Here is a 24252-nt window from a genome sequence, read left to right as displayed (position 1 = left end):
AAAGAGACCCCGAGTAAAGGGTTCTGAACATGACACCATCATTATTTCTGCATAATAATCGTGAAACTGACGCACGTGCGTGTGAGGCAGGGTTGGAGTCGCCAATGAAGAGCGTGTGAGCTCCCATAAAGAAAGAAATAACATTTAAATAATGATACATTGGTACTTTGCTTTTCCTGCGCCCCACTTTTGTTGGGAATTACTTTTTACCAAACTTTTTTTTTTTTTACAAATATTGCTCCAGTTTTTGTATACGGTCTGTTATCATACGGCCAAACATTGCGTGGAACAAACTAGTCCGTTTGCCCAAGTTTCTTTACGTGTCTTTCAATTATCTATTATGTCTTAGCTACAAGCTATAAGCTAATTGTAGAAGTTCCACTGTAGACACGGCACAGGAGCCAAGCGTGCAGTTTTATCAAAGTTTTATTGTGCATAGATTGTTTGTCAAAGTCTTTCTCCAGTAGAACGTGACTTTTCGGTCACGTCCGTATCCTCTCTCCTCCCCTGCTCTCGGCCGCTTACTGTTAAAGACAACAGATGATTAGATTAACACGTACCACCTGTGAAATTCTAATTCTAATTTATTCTTTGGTCAATGGTCAACAAAATAAAAAAAAACAGTTGTACATTCATAGATTGAAAATGAAAATGTTGCAGACCGAAAGGGTTTAGGCTGAAGTTGAACACTTATAGCGCCTAACCCTATAAACAATGTCAAGTACAAGATGAACTTCCGAAAATTATGAAATGTCTTTTGTACAACATATTATAAATACACATTATACACAATATGAACACTGTTCAATTATATACACAGTAAAGGCATATGAAATATCCTTGTACGCGTGTTAAACCTTTGTACCAATTTATATACTATATACAAACAATTATACTTCCATTATTATTTATATCCCATATTTAGTATTTTAATTAACATTGATCATAGTATTAACTACTGTGTTGATTCAAGAGTGATATATTTTTTCAAGACATTGGTCTTAAAGTAAAGTAATCTAATCACCTGTCAGCTGTGTCTCGCCGTCAGCACATGACCCGCCCCCATCCGATGGTGCTCGTCCTCAGCACCATAGACAGAGGCGGTGACCTTTGCTCCTGCAGGCGCGCTGGCCACACCTCCCCCCACACTAATACTCGCGAGTAAGGCCCCTTCTACACTATCCAGGGTATATCCCGCCTAACCTTATCTTTGTCCACGCAGAAAATGTGCACTTCATAGTCACCTCCAGTGTTGCTTTGTGTGCAAGTTCTTAAATTAAATGTAACTTATCTGAACAATATCCAGTGTTGTGGTATTTCAATTGACTGGAATCCAGTGGGCTGTGGGGCCTTATTGTAGTGAATCACACCTGAGACATCATACATTAATCAAATCTTTAATAAACATGTGAAAGTAAACAATGTGATAAAGAACATTTTACATCAATCAATCTAGGGATCTAGATATCTGGTCAGGACACTCCTCACTCTTTGGCCGTCACCTTCATTGTCCTTTCGTTTTTGTTGACTTTATATACTCTGGAACTAGACGCTGAGTCCGCGACATACATGGCGGACAATAACTGATACATTCTGCTTTGCCAGTCCAAATGCATTAGATTTTTTCCGTAGTCTTCCTTCGTCGGCCAGGTAATACAAAGCACACGCTATCTTTTTTTTCATCACATCTACGGGAGCCATACTTGCCAACACTCCCGATTTTTCCGGGAGACTCACGAATTTCAGTGCCCCTCTTGAAAATCTCCCGGGGCAACCATTCTCCCGAATTTCTCCCGATTTTCACCCGGACAACAATATTAAGGGCGTGCCGTGATGGCACTGCCTTTAGCGTCCTCTACAACCTGTGGTCACGTCAAACAGTGTGCCGGCCCAGTCACATGTTGTATGAGACTTCTGCAGACACACGTAAGTGACTGTAAGACATACTTTGTCAATAGCCGTACAGGTCACACTGAGGGTGGCCGTATAAACAACTTAAACACTGTTACAAATATGCGCCACACTGTGAACCCACACCAAACAAGAATGACAAACACATTTCGGGAGAACATCCGCACCGTAACTCAACATAACCACAACAGAACAAATACACAGAATCCCTTGCAGCCCTAACTCTTCCGGGCTACAATATACACCCCCGCTACCACCAAACCCCGCCCACCTCAACCCCGCCCCCCCACACCTCAAACCCCTCCCCCCCAATCTCCCGAATTCGGAGGTCTCAAGGTTGGCAAGTATGACGGGAGCCCGCATTTTTCGAGACGTTTTTTGGTAAGTACAATCACAGCTGACCTGGACATTGGAAAGTTCTCTTGCCGTCTGAGAAGTGTTGTATCCCAAATAGCTGCAATTGCTTTCTCTCAAGGTATTCATGTGTGATTTCCGCAATCGTCTGTACATGTAGAGGAAGGGGAAACACGGGCATGTCTGGATGACTCGCCTCCATCTTTCTAGTGTTTACTTCCGAGTGGAAACAGGTTATTATGAAGCTGGCTGTGGCGCGTTCTTTCCGATGTCACTTCCTGTGTGGGGCGTGGTCTCTCTGGCGTCACTTCCTCTCCGAACTCAGTTTGTAAACGATCGATAAGTCCATACAAAGCTAAGAGCTGGAGATTCAAGAAATACACGGTGCACTTACCCGTGTAAAAAATTATCCAAGGAGGGTTACCTTATGCGCTTGTTTAGTGTGGCTGACACTATGCTTAGGCTAAATAATTATTAGTTTAAGGAGTTATTCGGCTTAGTGTAGACATAGGCTCAGACTAGATATGTTGGTCGGAACTTACAGGATTCACTGTGACATTTTCTATTTCAACTAATGACAGGAATGCTTGTAATCTTAAATGCTTGCTTGCAACTTAAAGCATAACAATTAGCCGAGAGACAGCTTTTTTAATAAAACATTTTAAGCTGAGGCACATTACCAATGTATCCTTCAATTCCTGTGTAAAAAGTAAGATTCATGGTAATGAGATACAATATGTAACACTTCACACACGTATGTGGAGGACTCCCCTGGATCACTTGTCAATAAGATGTGCAGCTCTGTGCCCACCACAACACTTTTGGCCACAGATATTTTCAGAAAAGCACATTTTTCTCCTCTAAGGTGTTAAAAAAATCTCCTTCCACACAAATCTTTATCCACATTGAACGGCTGTCATGTGCATTTTGGCCTAAAAAGGCAGCCACTGCTGACTTGGCCGCACATTCCAACGCCTCTGTTCCTCCTTTATCTTATCCTCTCTCCAGACCAGGGTTGCCCAAACTTTTTGCCCCCAAGGGCCCAAGTGAATATGGGCAAGCAAACAGTGATTTTAAGCACAATGAGGAGTTCAGCCTTGGAGGAGAGGAAGGCAGTAACATCACTGGGCAAGGATTAAAATATCACAACCCTGCCAGCTGATAAGGGGAGATGCACAGTAATTCTCAACACAACTGACTACCAAAACCAGTTGCTTACGCTTCTCAAAGCGTACAAAATATATGAAATGTGTTGAAACTAAAGGGACCCAAAAAGTTGGTAAAAGAGAAGAATCATTGAGTACTTACAAACTCTACAAAAGTCAGAAGCCATCAACCGGGCATTGTATTACCGATTATACCCCCAAAAAACCATCCCGGCCTTCCAAAAATACACAGACATGGGGCTCCTTTCAGACCCATTGTCAGCAGCATTAACTCTGTGACATGCAATATTGCTAAGTGTGTGGCCAACATCTTAGCACCTTTTGTTGGCAAAACTCCACTGACTTTGTAGCGAAGTCAGCGATCTAAAACTGGACAATAATGAAACTATAGTTTCATTCGACGTCCACTCCCTGTTTACCTGTATTCCAACCCAGGATGCAGTAGAGACTGTGAGGCAACGTCTACTAGGTGATCACACCTTACAGGATAGATCCACACTAAACCCAGAAAAGGTTTTCCTTTTGCTAGAACTTTGCCTTAACACTACATACTTTCAATTCATGTGAACGTTTACTGACAAAAACATGGTTGTGCCATGGGATGACCTGTATCCCCAAAGGTAGCAAACTTTTACGTGGAGGACATGGAAATGAGAGCTCTAGCTCTTTTAAGGGAACAGCACCAAGTCATTAGTACAGATATGTGAATGACACATGAGTAAAAATCTTAAACCAACAAATGCAAGCCTTCAACGAGCACAAGAACTCAATGGACAAAAACATCAAGTTCACACGTGAGGATGTCAAAGACAGTAAGTTGCCTTTTTTCGACTGTGATGTCCACATTGGAAAACCCACAAATACCGATCAATATCTACTTTTGGACTCACACCACCCACTGGAACACAAACTGGGCGTTATCAGAACCCTACAACACAGAGCTGATAATGTTCCTACCAGCCCACAGGCCAAAGAGAAAGAGCATAGGCATTTGAGGGAAGCCCTCAGAACCTGTGGTTACCCAAGCTGGTCGTTTGTGAAAAGTGCATCCAGTTCAAGAAATTACAAGAATGGAGTGAGTGAGGAGGAACAATATTGTCATTCCATATGTATCAGGTCTGTCTGAGAAACTCAGAAGATATTTTAACCAACACAACATCCCAGTACACTTCAAACCAGGCAACACCCTGAGACAGAGACTGGTGCATCCTAAAGACCGGACACTCCACACCCACAAAAACAATCTGGTGTATGCTATCCAGTGTAATGATTCATATATTGGGGAAACAAAACAACCATGGCACAGCATAGACGGGCAAACTCTTCAGGCCAAGACTCAGCTGTGTACATGCACCTCAGGACTAATTTTTGCATCGTTGCCCTCAATACACAAACATTTTCAAAGACCTTGCCTTGATTTTTTTGTAAACCCACCCTGAGGTTTTTCCAGCCACTTGGACAAGTAGTTTCAGGCCTCTCATTTTTAGGTTCTTAAAGCAACAGAAAGCTCAAGGCCATCAAGTGTCAGCAGGACAACGAACCCGCTATCAGTTACATTTCTCACCAGTAATCAGCAGGCCTGCATTAGTGCCATCTTTTTTTCCACCTCTCCCTCCCTTATGCATTCTTGGCTCCTTGTTTGAGACCTTCGTGTCATGCGTGCCGCCTGTAGCTTCTCGTGTGTTTTGTCCATCCATTGCAGCGGTGAATGGTGTGTGCTATCAGTTACTCTCTGGAGGTGATGTGTGTGGTGACTACAACAATACAGCAAACACATGAAGGATATAACATGCTGTCTCTGTTTTCAGGGTTTTTAAATTCTCAGCTTTTCGGAGGTCTTTAGTGGTCTGTGATACCAGCGCACCAGCCAGGACACCTCTCATGTTGCTTTAGCACTGGTGTCAACGCTAATGTTAGTTACAGTCGTGGTCAAAAGTTTACATACACTTATAAAGAACATAATGTCATGGTTGTCTTGAGTTTTAATCATTTCGATAGCTCTTATTTTTTGTGGTAGAGTGATTGGAGCACATACTTGGTCACAAAAAACATTCATGAAGTTTGATTCTTTTATGAATTTATTATGGGTCTACTGAAAATGTGACCAAATCTGCTGGGTCAAAAGTATACAGCTCAATTTTTGTTTCATCTGACATCACATGGACAAAGATAATACCTTCTGGAGGAAAGTTCTGTGGTCAGATGAAACAAAAATTTAGCTGTTGGGCCACAATACCTAGCAATATGTTTGGAGGAGAAAAGGTGAGGCCTTTAATCCCAGGAACACCAAACCTACAGTCAAGCATGGTGATGGTAGTATTATGCTCTGGGCCTGTTTTGCTGCCAATGGAACTGGTGCTTTACAGAGAGTAAATGGGACCAAATCTTCTGGGTCAAAAGTATACATACAGCAATGTTAATATTTGGTTACATGTCACTTGGCAAGTTTCACTGCAATAAGGCACTTTTGGTAGCCATCCACAAGCTTCTGGCAAGCTTCTGGTTGAATTTTTGACCACTCCTCTTGACAAAATTGGTGCAGTTCAGTTAAATTTGTTGGTTTTCTGACGTGGACTTGTTTCTTCAGCATTGTCCACACGTTTAAGTCAGGACTTTGGGAATGTCATTATAAAACCTTAATTGTAGCCTGATTTAGCCATTCCTTTACCACTTTTGACGTGTGTTTGGGGTCATTGTTCTGTTGGAATACCCTGAGCCCAAGACCCAAACCTCTGGGCTGATGATTTTAGGTTGTCCTGAAGAATATGGAGGTAATCCTCCTTTTTCATTGTCCCATTTACCCTCTGTAAAGCACCAGTTCCATTGGCAGCAAAACAGGCCCAAAGCATAATACTACCACCACCATGCTTGACGGTAGGCATGGTGGTCCTGGGATTAAAGGCCTCATCTTTTCGCCTCCAAACATATTGCTGGGTATTGTGGCCAAACACCTCATTTTGTCTTTCATCTGACCACATAACTTTCCTCCAGAAGGTCTTATCTTTGTCCATGTGATGTCAGTTACAGTTCCAGGCACTCCATGTGGTCCAGATTTCATTAATTTTTTTACACTCATTAAATGAATAATTCAGACAACAAAATATTAATTTAATTTTTTTTTTGTACTCGATTAATCTTTTGGAGAGCCAGCGTCTTTTACAGTGCACATTTTTATGCCCAAAAATTGTAACAAATGTCGACTGGTTCTCAGTAGGTGAGCATCATTCATTCAGCATTCTTAGTAGAGAAGCCCAGACTTCCTGGTTTGCGACATTCCCTGGCCAGTTGCAGGACAATATCCCTCCGGCCTGTCCCGAATCTACCCTGGCGCCTCCTTCAGGCTGGGTATGACTGGAACACCTCACCAGGGAGCCGTCCATGAGGCATCCGAACTAAGTGGCCAAGTCACTCAACTGGACTGCGAAAGAGCAGGGGCTCTACTCTGAGCTCCTCTCCCTGTTTTAAGGAGGAAACTCATTTCGGCCGCTTGTACACGCTCGAGCTCTTTAGCTCGCAACCCAGAGCTTGTGACCAAGGGTAAGGGAGAGAACGTAGACCGACCAGTAAATTGAGAGTTGTGTCTTGCGACTCAACTCTCTCTTCACCACAACGGTTCGGTACAGTGACTGATGCTGCCCCAATTCGCTTTTACCCACTCATGTACAAGATCCCTATAAACACAAACTCCTCTACCCAAGGCAAGACCTCACTTCCAACCCGAAGGGTGCCATCCACCCTTTTCCGGCTGAGAACCATGGCCAATGAATCTCATCCCAGAAGCTCGACATTCAGCTTCGAACCACCCCAACAAACACTGGAAGTTTGCAAATCAGAATCAGCTCTGTCGGCCAAGTATGGTAAACACACAAGGAATTCGACTTGGTAGACTGTGCTCTCTTGTTCAATGTAAATAATAACTACAAACTACAAAATAACTACAAATATAGACAAGTACGTAAAAAACTAATATGATAGTGAATAGAGGCAATGGTGTGTACATTCACAGTGACAGATTAGTTCCGGAGTAATTTCACAGCGTTCATCAGATTGATAGCCTGAGAGAAGAAACTGTTTGTATGGCCAGTTGTTTTGGCGTACTGTGATTTAAAGGTTCCAGGTTCAATTCCAGCTTCTGCCATCCTGGTCACGACCGTTGTGTCCTTGGGCATGACACTTGACCCCCGTGCCACCCACACTGGTGTATGAATGTGTATGAAGATTTTGGTGGAGAGGCTGTGGGCGCAAATTTGCAGCCACACTTCCATCGATCTACCCCAAGGCAGCTGTGGTTACAATTGTAGCCTACCACTATCAGTGTGAATATAAAATGGATGAACAATGGGTTCTCAGTTCTCTTTGAAGCGCTTTGAGTGTCTAGAAAAACGCTGTATAAAATCTAATCATTATTATTATTAGTAGCGTATAAACTATGATTACAATTTTGACTCTCAAACAGCTACTTTTTCAAGGCCTTTTTAAGTAATGCATGTGTTGCCAGTTCCATTATATTTACAGGTATTGTGTTCAGTGGTCGCTCGATTGGAACATGAGAGTTGCCCAAACAGACTTTTTCCCAACAGCACCAAACAGTAAATGAAACAACTTAACAAAATAAGTATTTATCCATCCATCCATCCATCCATCTTCTTCCGCTTATCCGAGGTGGGGTCGCGGGGGAAGCAGCCTAAGCAGGGAAGCCCAGACTTCCCTCTCCCCAGCCACTTCGTCCAGCTCCTGCCGGGGGATCCCGAGGCGTTCCCAGGCCAGACCGGGAGACAACGTGTCCCAACGTGTCCTCGGTCGTCCCCGTGGCCTCCTACTGGTCGGACGTGCCCTAAACACCTTCAATGGAGGCGTTCGGGTGGCATCCTGACCAGGTGCCCGAACCACTTCATCTGGCTCCTCTCGATGTGGAGGAGCAGCGGCTTTACTTTGAGCTCCTCCCAGATGGCAGAGTTTCTCACCCTACCTCTAAGGGAGAGCCCTTTCGGCATTTTGTGATCTTGTCCTTTCGGTCATAACTCAAAGCTCATGACCATAAGTGAGAATGGGAACGTAGAACGACCGGTAAATTGAGAGCTTTGCCTTTCGGCTCAGCTCCTTCTTCACCACAACGGATCGATACAGCATCCGCATTCCTGAAGACGCCGCACAGATCCGCCTGTCGATCTCACGATCCACTCTTCCCTCACTTGTGAACAAGACTTCGAGGTACTTGAACTCCTCCACATGGAGAAAGGCACTTTACCGTTTTCTGGGCGAGAACCATGGACTCGGACTTGGGAGATGCTGATTCTCATCCCAGTCACCACACTCGGCTGCGAATCGATCCAGTGAGAGCTGAAGATCCTGGCCAGATAAAGCCATCAGGACCACATCGTCTGCAAAAAGCAGAGACCTAATCCTACAGCCACAAAACCGTATCCCCTCAAAGCCCTGACTGCGCCTAGAAATTCTGTCCATAAAAGTTATGAACAGAATCGGTGACAAAGGGCAGCCTTGGCGGAGTCCAACCCTCACTGGAAACGGGTCCGACTTACTGCCGGCAATGTGGACCAAGCTCTGACACTGATCATACAGGGAGCGGACCGCCACAATCAGACAGTCCGATACCCCATACTCTCTGAGCACTCCCCACAGGACTTCCTGTGGGACACGGTCGAATGCCTTCTCCAAGGCCACAAAACATATGTTCGTAGCTGGTTGGGCAAACCAAACAAAATAAGTATTTAATACAGTATTAATTAAAAATGAGCCATGAACAAAAAGTAACTGACATGACTCCTGAGACATAAAATTTCCATTAGATCATGTTGACGTTATCGTCCAGATTTTACACATTTTTATTATTTGACTGTGATGTGTGTCAGATTAGCAAGGTAGCTGCCGGGCTACACCTCCCCCCCCCCCCCCCCCCCCCCCTCACTTTTTTTTTTTTACCATTTTCACACTGTTGGTTTTGAGAATAAAGACACAGCGTTGAAATAAATCGACCCACAGACGAGACATTCTGCATCAGATATGAGGCAGATAGCGTCAGCCTAATCTTTCAGCGCACGCGTCAACTTAACTGTGGAGTCACAGCAGGACGCATGATAACGGCAGCACAGGATTTAATTGGAATTTCTATGATTATCTACTATTGAAATATACTCTGGTTGACCTAAACAAGATCTTGTTTGTGGCCCCATTTTGGTCCTAGGGGCTATAGGGTTGACTGCAGCCTCGTGAGTATCGCAATAGTCGTCCCTCACCACATCGAACTTGAAAGTTTGCAAATTGTTTAGGTTTAGGTGTTATTTCATGTCTAGAGGGTGAAAAAATATATTTTTTATAGGTTTTTCATGCTCAGTCTATAAATGTATTCAATTGACGAATAACAGTTTTGGCCTTGCAGAAATTCATTAACCACGGCCAGGCCCCGGAACCAATTAACAGTGACAAATAAGGGTTTACTGTAGTGAAATTAATTATATAGTGCTTTTTTTCTAGCGACTCAAAGCGCTTTACACAGTCAAACCCATTATGTACATCTTTAAGCGACATTTAAACCAGTGTGGGTGGCACTTGGAGCAGATGGCTAAGTGTCTTGCCCAAGGACACAACGGCAGTCACTAAGATGGCGGAAGCGGGGATCAAACCTGAAACCCTCAAGTTGCTGGCATGTCCGCTCTAACAACAGAGAGGGTTTTAATAGGTCAAAAGAGAAATGAAAAGTGTTTGATATCGCCTACCGCAGTGAAGCCTATTCAAAACTGCTGTGCCACTTTGGCAATATTTGAAAAAGTAAACAAAACACAATTAATGGGCAAAAAATATGAAAAAACAAATGTTCTGTAGACATTTAATATTTGGGGAAAATGTTCGGCGCCAATATAAATTAAAATTGTACGGCCATTTTAAAATTATGGCTGTAAATTTGTCACGATGACAGCGTTCAAAGGATGCTAAATTGACAATTATTTCTATAGGCTATTGAATGGACCTAACTAAAACAATTACAAAGGACACGGCTCAATAAATGTTAAGCAGAAACAAATAATAATTGTAACCATGAGGTAATTCAGTCCGTTAAAGTAGAAGAATCGAACACCTGCAGAGCATGATGACAACAATAATAATCAGCTGCTGATCAGCTACCGAGTGCTTATGTCCTTAAACTTAAGGTAGAAATATTGAAATATATTATACGAACCCCGTTTCCATATGAGTTGGGGAATTGTGTTAGATGTAAATATAAACGGAATACGATGATTTGCAAATCCTTTTCAACCCATATTCAATTAAATGCACTACAAAGACAAGATATTTGATGTTCAAACTCATAAACTTTATTTTTTTTTGCAAATAATAATTAACTTAGAATTTCATGGCTGCAACACGTGCCAAAGTAGTTGGGAAAGGGCATGTTCACCACTGTGTTACATCACCTTTTCTTTTAACAACACTCAATAAACGATTGGGAACTGAGGAAACTAATTGTTGAAGCCTTGAAAGTGGAATTCTTTCCCATCCTTGTTTTATGTAGAGCTTCAGTCGTTCAACAGTCCGGGGTCTCCGCTGTCTTATTTTACGCTTCATAATGCGCCACACATTTTCGATGGGAGACAGGTCTGGACTGCAGGCGGGCCAGGAAAGTACCCACACTCTTTTTTTATGAAGCCACGCTGTTGTAACACGTGCTGAATGTGGCTTGGCATTGTCTTGCTGAAATAAGCAGGGGCGTCCATGAAAAAGACGGCGCTTAGATGGCAGCATATGTTGTTCCAAAACCTGTATGTACCTTTCAGCATTAATGGTGCCTTCACAGATGTGTAAGTTACCAATGCCTTGGGCACTAATGCACCCCCATACCATCACAGATGCTGGCTTTTGAACTTTGCGTCGATAACAGTCTGGATGGTTCGCTTCCCCTTTGGTCCGGATGACACGATGTCGAATATTTCCAAAAACAATTTGAAATGTGGACTCGTCAGACCACAGAACACATGAGTCCATCTTAGATGATCTCGGGCCCAGAGAAGCCGGCGGCGTTTCTGGATGTTGTTGATAAATGGCTTTCGCTTTGCATAGTAGAGCTTTAACTTGCACTTACAGATGTAGCGACCAACTGTATTTAGTGACAGTGGTTTTCTGAAGTGTTCCTGAGTCCATGTGGTGATATCCTTTAGAGATTGATGTCGGTTTTTGATACAGTGCCGTCTGAGGGATCGAAGGTCACGGTCATTCAATGTTGATTTCCGGCCATGCCGCTTACGTGGAGTGATTTCTCCAGATTCTCTGAACCTTTTGATGATATTACGGACCGTAGATGTTGAAATCCCTAAATTTCTTGCAATTGCACTTTGAGAAACGTTGTCCTTAAACTGTTTGACTATTTGCTCATGCAGTTGTGCACAAAGGGGTGTACCTCGCCCCATCCTTTCTTGTGAAAGACTGAGCATTTTTTGGGAAGCTGTTTTTATACCCAATCATGGCACCCACCTGTTCCCAATTAGCCTGCACACCTGTGGGATGTTCCAAATAAGTGTTTGACTTTATCAGTATTTATTGCCACCTTTCCCAACTTCTTTGTCACGTTTTGCTGGCCTCAAATTCTAAAGTTAATGATTATTTGCAAAAAAAAAAATGTTTATCAGTTTGAACATCAAATATGTTGTCTTTGTAGCATATTCAACTGAATATGGGTTGAAAATGATTTGCAAATCATTGTATTCCGTTTATATTTACATCTAACACAATTTCCCAACTCATATGGAAACAGGGTTTGTATTATAGAAATATAATGTGGTTAATTAACCTTTTTTTTTGTGCATACCAATTAACAAACCAAAGCAAAAACGGTATAAACTTTGATGCTGAAATGCATGGCTGGTTGTTTGTCTACGTCACAGGTGTCAAACTCAAGGCCCGGGGGCCAGTTCTGGCCGGCCACATCATTTTATGTGGCCCGCAAAAGCCTGTTTTTTTGTTTTTTTTAAATTAAAATATGCATTTGTTCTTTCTATTTTGACAGAAAAAAATGCATATTTTAAACTTTAATATTATCCGATCATCCGTTGTATTGCAAAACTATTTTTGTGAGATAAAAACAAAACGTTAAATATCTGCTTGTCACCTTTTTTTTATGATTTTAAAGCTAAAAAAAATCTAATGATCAAATGCATATGCATTTCGATTTATCATGATTAATCGCAGGTTATTTACCCGCATGCATAATGTAAATTCATTTTTAAAAAGCGGCTCTCTGAAAGCAGCCATTACTGCGAAGTGGCCCTCAATGAAAATGAGTTGGACACCCTTGGTCTTTGTCAGGGGTGTCAAACTTATTTTAGATCGGGGGCCACATGGAGAAAAATCTACTCCCAAGTGGGCCGGACTGGTAAAATCACGGCACGATAACTTAAAAATAAAGACAACTTCAGATTGTTTTCTTTGTTTGAAAATAGAACACGCACATTCTGAAAATGTACAAATCATAATGTTGTTGGGTTTTTTTTACATTTACATGTTGCGGTTAATAGTACTTTACCTTTATTTGTCGTTATTTATACTTTCTGAATAAATTATGTGACAATGTTCATCAGTCAACTCCATCCATCCATCCATTTTCTACCGCTTATTCCCTTTGGGGTTGCGGGGGGCGCTGGAGCCTATCTCAGCTACAATCGGGCAGAAGGCGGGGTACACCCTGGACAAGTCGCCACCTCATCGCAGGGCCAACACAGATAGACAGACAACATTCACACTCACATTCACACACTAGGGCCAATTTAGTGTTGCCAATCAACTTATCCCCAGGTGCATGTCTTTGGAAGTGGGAGGAAGCCGGAGTACCCGGAGGGAACCCACGCAGTCACGGGGAGAACATGCAAACTCCACGCAGAAAGATCCCGAGCCCGGGATTGAACCGAAGACTACTCAGGACCTTCGTATTGTGAGGCAGATGCACTAACCCCACCGTGCTGCCCCATCAGTCAACTCATTGGTGTTAATTTTCAATCTATCAAGATAAAAAAATATCCTAATCAAATTACAGGATGTTATTTATGTAGTTTGATCACTTTCCTTGACTGGTGCACTAACATCATGTGGTTTTTTTTTTTTTTTACATATGTAGCATCATCTACAAAGATACAAAGAATTGCTATTGCGACATCTAGTGGACACATTTAGAACAGCAGTTTCTTTCATTCAAAAATGTTGGCTCATTTTTATACTTAGCAAACTCATCCCACGGGCCGGATAAAACCTGTTCGCTGTACGTTTGACATCCCTGGTCTATGTGCTATGGTGACAAAATAAATGTCAACAATGAGCATTTTGGCAAGCTCATGTAAGAATAAGGATAAAAACTACAAAATCACTTGTTCCAGGATCTATTCCGGACATTTTCTAACAATTTCATCAGAATTTGTCCGTTACTTATGTTGCTTATGGTAGTATGGGAGAAACAAAAATTCAGTCTGCTGTGTAATGTACTGTTGCATGGTCTGATTGACAATAAAGTTGACTTTTGACTTCCATCCCATCCATCCATTTTCTACCGCTTATTCCCTTTGGGGTCGCGGGGTGCGCTGGAGCCTATCTCAGCTACAATCGGGCGGAAGGCGGGGTACACCCTGGACAAGTCGCCACCTCATCGCAGGGCCAACACAGATAGACAGACAACATTCACACTCACATCCACACACTAGGGCCAATTTAGTGTTGCCAATCAACTTATCCCCAGGTGCATGTCTTTGGAAGTGGGAGGAAGCCAGAGTACCCAGAGGGAACCCACGCAGTCACGGGGAGAACATGCAAACTCCACGCAGAAAGATCCCGAGCCCGGGATTGAACCGAAGACTACTCAGGACCTTCGTATTGTGAGGCAGATGCACTAACCCCACCGTGCTGCCCCATCAGTCAACTCATTGGTGTTAATTTTCAATCTATCAAGATAAAAAAATATCCTAATCAAATTACAGGATGTTATTTATGTAGTTTGATCACTTTCCTTGACTGGTGCACTAACATCATGTGGTTTATTTTTTTTACATATGTAGCATCATCTACAAAGATACAAAGAATTGCTATTGCGACATCTAGTAGACACATTTAGAACAGCAGTTTCTTTCATTCAAAAATGTTGGCTCATTTTTATACTTAGCAAACTCATCCCACGGGCCGGATAAAACCTGTTCGCTGTACGTTTGACATCCCTGGTCTATGTGCTATGGTGACAAAATAAATGTCAACAATGAGCATTTTGGCAAGCTCATGTAAGAATAAGGATAAAAACTACAAAATCACTTGTTCCAGGATCTATTCCGGACATTTTCTTACAATTTCATCAGAATTTGTCCGTTACTTATGTTGCTTTTGGGAGTATGGGAGAAACAAAAATTCAGTCTGCTGTGTTATGTACTGTTGCATGGTCTGATTGACAATAAAGTTGACTTTTGACTTGACTTGACTTAAATCAGAGATGTCAAACGTAAGGCCCGTGGGCCGGATCAGGCCCGCGAACAGGTTTTATCCGGCCCGCGGGATGAGTTTGCTAAGTATAAAAATGAGCCAAAATTTTTAATGAAAGAAACTGTTGTTCTAAATGTGTCCACTAGATGTCGCAATAGCAATTCTTTGTACCTTTATAGATGATGCTACATATGCAAAAAAGAAAAAAGAAACCACATGATGTTAGTGCACCAGTCGAGGAAAATGAGCAAACTACATACATAACATCCTGGAATTTGATTTTGATATTTTTTTATCTTGATAGATTGAAAATGAACACCAACGAGTTGACTGATGAACATTATCACATCATTTATTCAGAAAATACAAATAACGACACATAAAGATAGGATTCTATTAACCGCAACGTGTAAGTGTAAAAAAAACAACAACATTATGATTTGTACATTTTCAGAATGTGCTTGTTCTATTTAAAAAAAACAAAAAACAATCTGAAGTTTTATTTATTTATTTACAGACAGACATAGTTTTGTATTTCATTATTGTTTCTTTTGTTAATATCAGAGTCTGTTCAGCAAAAAGGGTCATCCCTAGAAGCACACAGCTTATGAACAGGGACCCACAGTTAAAACATACATTATCATATAATATACAAAATACAATACATTTCATTTCAGAATCTACCCACCAAATACCCATTTACAATTTCATTTAGTAAAAAAAAAAGGGAATCTTTAAATCCTCCAAATCAGTCTCAATATCCTACTATTCAAATTTGATGAAAAGGTTGCATCTTGAAGATCTGCGATAATTTCACCATACATACAGAGGTCAAGACCAGAATTATGCGACTAATGTGAATTCCTCAACCATAAGGGGTGTGTTAAAAGTACTAATAAATAAATGCATTTTGCTTAAAACGCTTTTTTTTTTTAAATCTTTAAAGAATTTGAAGTTGTCTTTATTTTTAAGTTATCGTGCCGTGATTTTATCAGTCCGATTTTTCTCCATGTGATCTAAAATGAGTTTGACACCCCTGCCTTAAACTGTACAGGCACTGTTTTTAGACAGGCAAAATACTATTCCACGAATGCCAAAAATCTTGAAAAAGCAGAGCCGCCTTCTATTGGGGTCAGTACAGAAACTCAGTTTTAACGTGTCCCGCTTTATCAGTCATTCGGCAGCATTGTCCGCCGGGAGTTAACTTTTTAGTCTGTTTACCGGCTTCAGACGCCAAGCATGCATCTGAAAACCACGCAGGCAAGATAATGCATCCAGGGCGACAAAAGCGGGCAAATGAGTGTGCATTAAGAGCCGCCGCACAATGGACAACAATGGCTTGCATAAACACTATTTAGAACTATTCACACGCCATTGAAGAGATGGGCGTCGACTCACCATTGCTGCAAAGCCGGCGCATTGTGGCGAGGTGAAAAGGAGTCTAATGAACAGGAAGCCTTATTTGAGGGAGCTGACAGTAACCGTACAACAGGCACATTGTGCCATTGCCACCGACCCTGTGGGTCTCTGCATTAGGAGAAATGATGAGAACGTAACCTGAAAAGACACAGTGGGCCCTCGGATCCACTGGCGCAAATGCAAGCAGACAATAATGGGGGAGGGGGGAGGGAGGGGAGGGCACACAAACTGTCGCCACCTTTACCCAAAGCCGCACGTTTACATGCACAGAACATCAACCGCTCTCATGGCCTCGGATAAAAGCCACACACACACACACACACACACACATGGCACGACCACCCCTCCCGGCCTGATGGAACTTTGAAGTGCATTCCGGTTAGTTTGCCACGAAGGAGTCCAATTTGAGTGCAGCACAAGTTTAAATGTCATACATTTGAAATGATATCAAAAAGTCCACAGGGGGAAGGTTAGCAAGTTTGGAACTCTCTCACACACACACGCACACACACACATACATTATACACGCACACACAACCCCCGCCTCAAGCTTCATCAAGCGTCCACAAAGGGATGACATCATCACCAATAAGCATGGGCCTTTTTTCGTACAGCTTAAAGCAATAAGCTTTATTTACGGATGTTGATGATTGTCTCCAACTTGGCCACCAGAAAAAAAAAAATCAAGCGGTACTTTTGAAGGGTGACAAAGCATGGCCTGGAATTCAAAGCTAATAAATTATACAAAAGTTTCTTCTTTTTTTTGGTTGTCTTTCCTATTTTGGTGTATTTTTAAAATAAGGCACATGCATGAGGCAGCAGGGAACAAAAGTGAAAGTAAAAGTAAGTGTGTTGGCAGTAGTAGTGCTTATTAAACGGTAACAACTTATGCAAAAGTGTATTTTTTTCTTTCTTTCCTATTTTGGTGCCTTTTTAAAATAAGACACATGCATGAGGCAGCAGGGAACGAAAGTGAAAGTAAGTGTGTTGGCGGCAGTAGTGCTTATTAAACGGCAACAAATTATGGAAAAGTGTCTTTTTTCTTTCTCTCGTATTTTGGTCCCTTTTTAAAATAAGACACATGCATGAGGCAGCACGGCGTGAAAGTGAAAGTAAGTGTGTTGGTGGTAGTAGTACTTATTAAACGGCAATAAATTATGCAAACGTTTTTTCTTTTTTTTTTTCTATTTTGGTGCCTTTTTAAAGTAAGACACATGCATGAGGCAGCAGGGAACAAAAGTGAAAATGAAAGTAAGTGTGTTGGCAGTAGTAGTGCTTATTAAACGGCAATAAATTATGCAAAAGTGTCTTCTTTTTTTTTCCGTATTTTGGTGCCTTTTTAAAATAAGACACACGCATGAGGCAGCAGGGAACAAAAGTGAAAGTGAAAGTAAATGTGTTGGCGGTAGTAGTGCTTAACAAACCGCAACAAATTATGCAAAAGTGTCTTTTTCTTTCCTATTTTGGTGCCTTTTTAAAATAAGACACATGCATGAGGCAGCAGGGAACAAAAGTTAAAGTGAAAGTAAGTGTGTTGGCAGTAGCAGTGCTTATTAAACGGCAACAAATTTAGCAAAAGTGTCTTTTTTGTCTTTCCTATTTTGGTGCCTTTTTAAAATAAGACACTTGCATGAGGCAGCAAGGAATAAAAGTGAAAGTAAGTGTGTTTGCAGTAGTAGTGCTTATTAAATGGCAACAAATTATGCAAAAGTTTCTTCTTTTTTTTCTTTCCTATTTTGGTGCCTTTTTAAAATAAGACACATGCATGAGGCAGCAGCGAACACAAGTGAAAGTGAAAGTAAGTGTGTTGGCGGTAATAGTACTTATTAAACGGCAACAAATTATGATAAAGTGTATTTTTTTTCTGTCGTATTTTGGTGCCTTTTCAAAATAAGACGCACGCATGAGGCAGCAGGGAACAAAAGTGAAAGTAAGTGTGTTGGCGGTAGTTGTGCTTATTAAGCGGCAATAAATTATGCAAAAGTTTCTTCTTTTTTTTCTTTCCTATTTTGGTGACTTTTTAAAATAAGACACACGCATGAGGCAGCAGGGAACAAAAGTGAAAGTGGAAGTAAGTGTGTTGGCGGTAGTAGTGCTTATTAAACAGCAACAAATTATGGAAAAGTTTCTTCTTTTTTTCCTCCTATTTTGGTGCCTTTTTTAAATAAGACACCCGCATGAGGCAGTAGGGAACAAAAGTGAAAGTAGGTGTATTGGCGATAGTAGTGCTTATTAAACGGCAACAAATTATGCAAAAGTGTCTTTTTTTTCTTTCTTTCCTATTTTGGTGCCTTTTTAAAATAAGACACATGCATGAGGCAGCAGGGAACAACACTGAAAGTGAAAGTAAATGTTGGCGGTAGTAGTGCTTATTAAAGGGCAACACGAGGTCCAGCTGCGTGATCTTATTGCGATCCAATACAAGAGCACGAGGATATGCAAAATATGTCAACACTGTATGAAGTAAAAAGTTTATTAGACTTAAACAAACTTTAATGATCCACAAGGGAAATTGTTCCACACAGTAGCTCAGTTACAAAGGATGGAAAGGGTAATGCAGGTATAAAGTAGACTAAAAATGTACCGTAGTAGCAATGTAAAATATAACATATATGTAATATTTACATATTATATATACAGTATAAAATATATACTGATATATTATATTATTATATTATATTATATTTTATATATTATATATAATATATAACAATTACCATGTACATTACAGTATATGTAACAGCTGCAGCATTAAATAGAGAGTAGATCCAGCAGAAAATATACATTCTGAAGAAAGAGAGGTAGCTAACATAGAAGGTGTCAGGTAATAGACAGATATCATCTATTGCTGCATGGCGAGTGATTATACAGCTGGATGGTGTGCGGAATGAAGGAGTTCTTGAATCGAACACTTTGGGAGCTGAAGGAGCCTGTTGGAGTATGAGCTCTGCTGTCCCTTAATTGTCTGGTGGAGTGGGTGGGCAGGATTGTCCATGATGGCCAGCAGTTTGTCCAGTGTCCTCCTGTCCCTCACTCCAACTGCGTGCCAATAGTTTGGCCGGCTTTCCAGATCAGTTTGTCAGTCCGGTTTAAGTCCCTTTTTGCTGGTGCTGCTCCCCCAACAAACCACTGCAAAGTACAGGGCACTGACCACAACAGACTGATAAAAGATCTCCAACAGCTTGTTGCACACATTAAAGGACCTAAGCTTCCTCAGGAAAAAGAGCCTGCTCATGCCCGATTACTAGTAGTACTTCAGGATTCAACTCAAAAGTTCTGTACAAAAATAGCTCCAAATTCACACAAAACTTCTGTACAAATCCTGCTGTAGACGGCAAATTTTTGAGCTCATTTTTGTTTGTTTGAAATCAGAATGGCAAAGAGGAAAATCCATGTAGTTTTAGTGGTTTTTACTGTAATATATTAGTAGCATAGAAAGTGTCTGCAAACGCTGTGCTGGCTACTAAGCACAACATGGCCAAAGTGAAGTACTGTTAAAAACATAGGAGGAGTTGTTTTGTCAAGAGACTCACCTCCCAGGCACACACGGTAAACTTCTGCTGCAAATTAGTCTTGTGTCATCTTCAGTCTTCTTTTGAAACGTTGAAATGAAATATTACCAGTACACATGTTTTCAACCTGGAACATATTTTCTATGGAAAATAGGAATGGGAACCTTTCACATTTGAAACGATACCATCCCAATTTTCTGTGTGTTCAAGTGGTCGTAAATTGTAATTTGTTGAATACTAAAATCTGTATCATTTAATGATTGTTGTTCTATCTTATTTGCACGTTGTCATGTCTGTGATCATGTTTTGTTTAGTTATGTTCTGTTTGGCTTTTGGACTCTTTTTAGTTCCTGTTTTCACTCCCTTGCCTTGTCACCATGACGACCATTAGTTTCACGTTTTGCACTCGCGCACCTGTTGTCAATCATGTCTGTATTATTTAAGCCGACAGTTGCCAGGAAGTCAGCCTGGCGACATTACCCTTGCTAACTCTGATACTTCGGTTACGTCTGTTCACTCTGCTCATGCCATTGTCATGCTACCATAGTTTCATGCTGTTCGTTCTGGTCACAGTAAGTGTTATTTGTTCATGTCCATAGTTTTTTGCCATGTGCTAGTTTTTTTGTTTCATTAGCCAAGTTTGTACTTCCGTCTTGAGCGCGCTATTTGTTCCTTTTTTATAGTAAAATGAAATCATGTCGTTACCTTCAAGCCATGTCCACTCCAACTATTCTTGCATCTCGGGAAAACAAACACCCCACAGTCCACGCCGTGACACAAGTATGCATTCATTTCAGCTCAGTCTTTGCCATTAGGCTGAATGTGCCAGTCTGATCTTTGCTTGAACCTTGCAAAGTGTTAATACTGTAAGCATTGTATACTTTTTACACACCTGCTGTTTGATTGGAACATGTATCTTAGTTGTAGTTTTCAGCACTAAATTTGGAGGCATTGAAATCGCCATGCAAATTCGCTAATGCTAATCAGCAGCATGTCTACGGCAAATATAATGTCAATTATCACCGTACTAGCACTTTTCGAAAAGTGGGGTCTTAATTTTGAGTGCTTTTAATCAGGCATATTTGCTTTGTTGCCATGGAAAATTGTACATTCTGTCAAGGCAGTGCGCTATGAATAAGCCTGTTTCCCCGCCAAGTGCTTAACGTCGTTCAGTACCCATCCCTAATTGAAAGAATAGTTCAATAAAGTCAGAAAATTCCATAGAAAAATGCCTGCGAAGTTAGTATTATTAATAATACAGTATCTACATCGTGCCTCTTGCGATAATATACACAGTATATCACAATATTTTATTTGGTATACAAATAACAATTTTAAAAAATCCTCAAAACTATGATCAAACTACTTTATTTAACAGTTAAATCGTTTACATTAGTTTTGTTTGATACTACAAATGTGTGTATCGATCCGATACCAAGTAGTTACAGGGGCAGTGTCGGTCATACCGATGTTCACCCTTTAAATTTTCAGGATCATTGATTGATAAAATTTTTGATCACAATTATCATCGGACAAAAACTCAGGATGTATGTAACAATATCAATAACTATTTTAAGTATTCCCCTTTTTTACATTCCACATTTTGAAATCAAGTCTATAGTGGGGAAATAATGAAACACAAGCGAAAACTTGTATTTTTTTAGTTTGTAAACAATAACAAACAACAAAAAACGATTACGTGATGGTGAAAAAAATAATCTAATCACTGTAGTGGTATCGTTGCTATCGATATTTGTATCCATCCCACCCATCGTTGATATTTACATTCAAGAGCTCTAGCGGGCTGCTATGATTTTTTTTTTTAGTATCTTCATACAGTGTGTATTGTTGCATGTTTAGCTACTACTAGTCCTCCAGTGATGATGCTACTATTAAGAAACAGTTTTATTGACTAGTGATTTAGAAGCTGCACTGTAGAGGGACGTTAGCTGCCAGCGAGAACGTTCATTGGATTGTGAGCACGTTCGGTCGCTGTCAAATTTGCGGCACATAGCTAGAATGTGTCAACATAAATTATCACGATTTTATTCAAAGTTCTATCATCATATTGATATCATTTATTTCATATATCAGCTGTATCAATATTTAGGAACGGACTCTTATTTCCATTACTTCCGAGTGGAAAGTACGAATCTTCTCTGTGGGAGTGTAGCTAATTAATTGCAGTTTGTGCAAGTATCCACGTGTCAGGTTGGGATGCAGAGGGCGGTGACTGATGCATGCTGGGTAAAGAAGTTGAGTGTTCCTCCTCGTGTTGTGTGATCATAAAGTTGCAAATTGACAAACCGGGTGGAACTTCAAGTCGCGCCGGCTGCTTAAAAACATATAACATCAACCCGTTCCACATTTAGCACCTATTTTTACACAAGAAATTCACGCAAACCGGCGTGAGCTTTTTTTTTTTTTTTTTTTTTTTCTCTCCAAAAAGGCGACATTTGTTTGTTTGTTTTGCCTCGCTCGGCACACACATCACATCAGGCCTTGGGAACTTGTCACACATCCACTTTGTAGTCACTTTTAGAAAGACAAGAGCACGGTGCAAGTCTCGAGGGAGGTGGATGAGTGTGTGTGTGTGTGTGTGTGTGTGTGTGTGTGTGTGTGTGTGTGTGTGTGTGTGTGTGTGTGTCTAATAAACCTCCCGCCCTCCCCATGTCACCAGCTAGGAACAAAGATGCCATAGTCAATTCTCCTAATTTCACTGCAGCCTGTCAAAATCCTGCTTTCTCTCTCTCTTCAACAAGTACGTTAGGATCAGGAGTCGCCACCATACACACACACACACACACACACACACTCACACTCTTGTATTTGTTACCTTCTTGAGACCTCTGAATAATGCCTGCCTCTTTAGGACCACCCTTTCTAGATATATAAAGATTTGTATTTACAACATTAATAATATATACATACTATGCAAATATAAAAAAGTTGAAAAATGAGTTGGAATTTCACAAGAAAAACTTAGAATTCTGGCAGTATTATAATAAAAGTCATAATTTTACTCAACGCGAGTCAACATTTTACAAGAAAAACGGAACATTTGTGCAATGTTATGATTAAAAGTTGGAATTTTACTTAATAACAGTTGCAATTTTACAAGAAAAGCTTAAAATGTTGGCAATTTTATGAAGAGTCGTCATTTTACTTGACAAAAGTCACAATTTTATACGAAAACATAAAAATGTTGGCAATATTATAATAACAATCGAAATTTTTACTTGGCAAAATTATGACAAGTCATAATTTTACTTCGAAAATGTCACTAGTTTACAAGAACAACAAAAAAAGTCAGAATTTTATATGACAGATGTCACCATTTTGCATTAAAAAGTAATGGTTTCACATAAAGTAATAATTTTCCGTGAAAATATTGCAATATTACAGAAACCGAAAAAATATGAGAAATTGTTCCCAATTTTATAAGAAAAAAGTTTATTTGTAATTGCTTTTTAATCTTCATTATTTACTTCAAGTTATTACAGTATGTCTCTATATACATATTTATTTTATTTTATTTGGTTAATTTAGGCCAAAGGGGGCGCATTTCAATTTCTTACACACACTTGTTATTACATATGTTGGCCAGAGGGGGAGCACTTCAAAATGTTACACACACTTGTTATTTCATATGTTGACCAGAGAGGGAGCACTTTTAAAAGCAACACACAGTCAATTTGAAAAATCCCAAATTTTTGGGACCACCCTAATTTTGATAGATTTCACCACTAGGGGTGCAAATGAGAGCTCTAATTTCTTGTTTTTTGTAATGTGCTTAAGGCCGATGACAAACGAGTCACGGACCACAGATGGCCCCTGTGCCGCACTTTGGGCAACCCAGCTGAGAAGCTAACTGTTAATGGCCAAACCATAGTCTTAGTACGGTAGTGTATTTGTTCATCCTATGGTCATATATGGGACGCGGGTTGTCTTACGTCAGCACCAGAAGTTGTAAAATCACCTGGCAGGTTTTTTCGGGGATGAATAGAGAAGTGATCTTGTTTTATCATACAGTCGTGGTCAAAGTTTACATACACTTGTAAAGAACATAATGTCATGGCTGTCTTGGGTTTCCAATCATTTCTACAACTCTTATTTTTTGTGATAGAGTGATTGGAGCACATGCTTGTTGGTCACAAAAAACATTCATGAAGTTTGGTTCTTTTATGAATTTATTATGAGTCTACTGAAAATGTGACCAAATCTGCTGGGTCAAAAGTATACAGCTCAATTTATGTTTCTTCTGACATCAAATGGACAAAGATAAGACCTTTTGGAGGAAAGTTCTGTGGTCAGATGAAACAAAAATTTTGCTGTTTGGCCACAATACCCAGCAATATGTTTGGAGGAGAAAAGGTGAGGCCTTTAATCCCAGGAACACCATTCCTACCATCAAGCATGGTGGTGGTAGT

At 40.6% G+C, this 24252-nt stretch overlaps 1 protein-coding gene across 1 annotated transcript in view; it reads right to left on the bottom strand.

Annotated features, from left to right (window-relative positions):
- Positions 1-446: 446 nt before the first annotated feature.
- The window catches only part of LOC133613711 (ATP-binding cassette sub-family C member 4-like), a 149663-nt gene continuing 125857 nt past the window's right edge, over positions 447-24252 (bottom strand). The window contains exon 31 of the mRNA XM_061971439.1: positions 447-524. Within this exon, the coding sequence (XP_061827423.1) occupies positions 522-524 (3 nt within the window). The 3' untranslated portion in view covers positions 447-521. The remainder of the gene's footprint in view (positions 525-24252) is intronic.

The sequence above is a fragment of the Nerophis lumbriciformis genome, linkage group LG13 (genome assembly GCF_033978685.3).
Source record: "Nerophis lumbriciformis linkage group LG13, RoL_Nlum_v2.1, whole genome shotgun sequence".
In the NCBI taxonomy this organism is placed as follows: Eukaryota; Metazoa; Chordata; class Actinopteri; order Syngnathiformes; family Syngnathidae; genus Nerophis; species Nerophis lumbriciformis.
The sequence above is the reverse complement of the archived record's forward strand: the minus strand, read 5'-3'. Positions and strand labels throughout refer to the sequence as shown.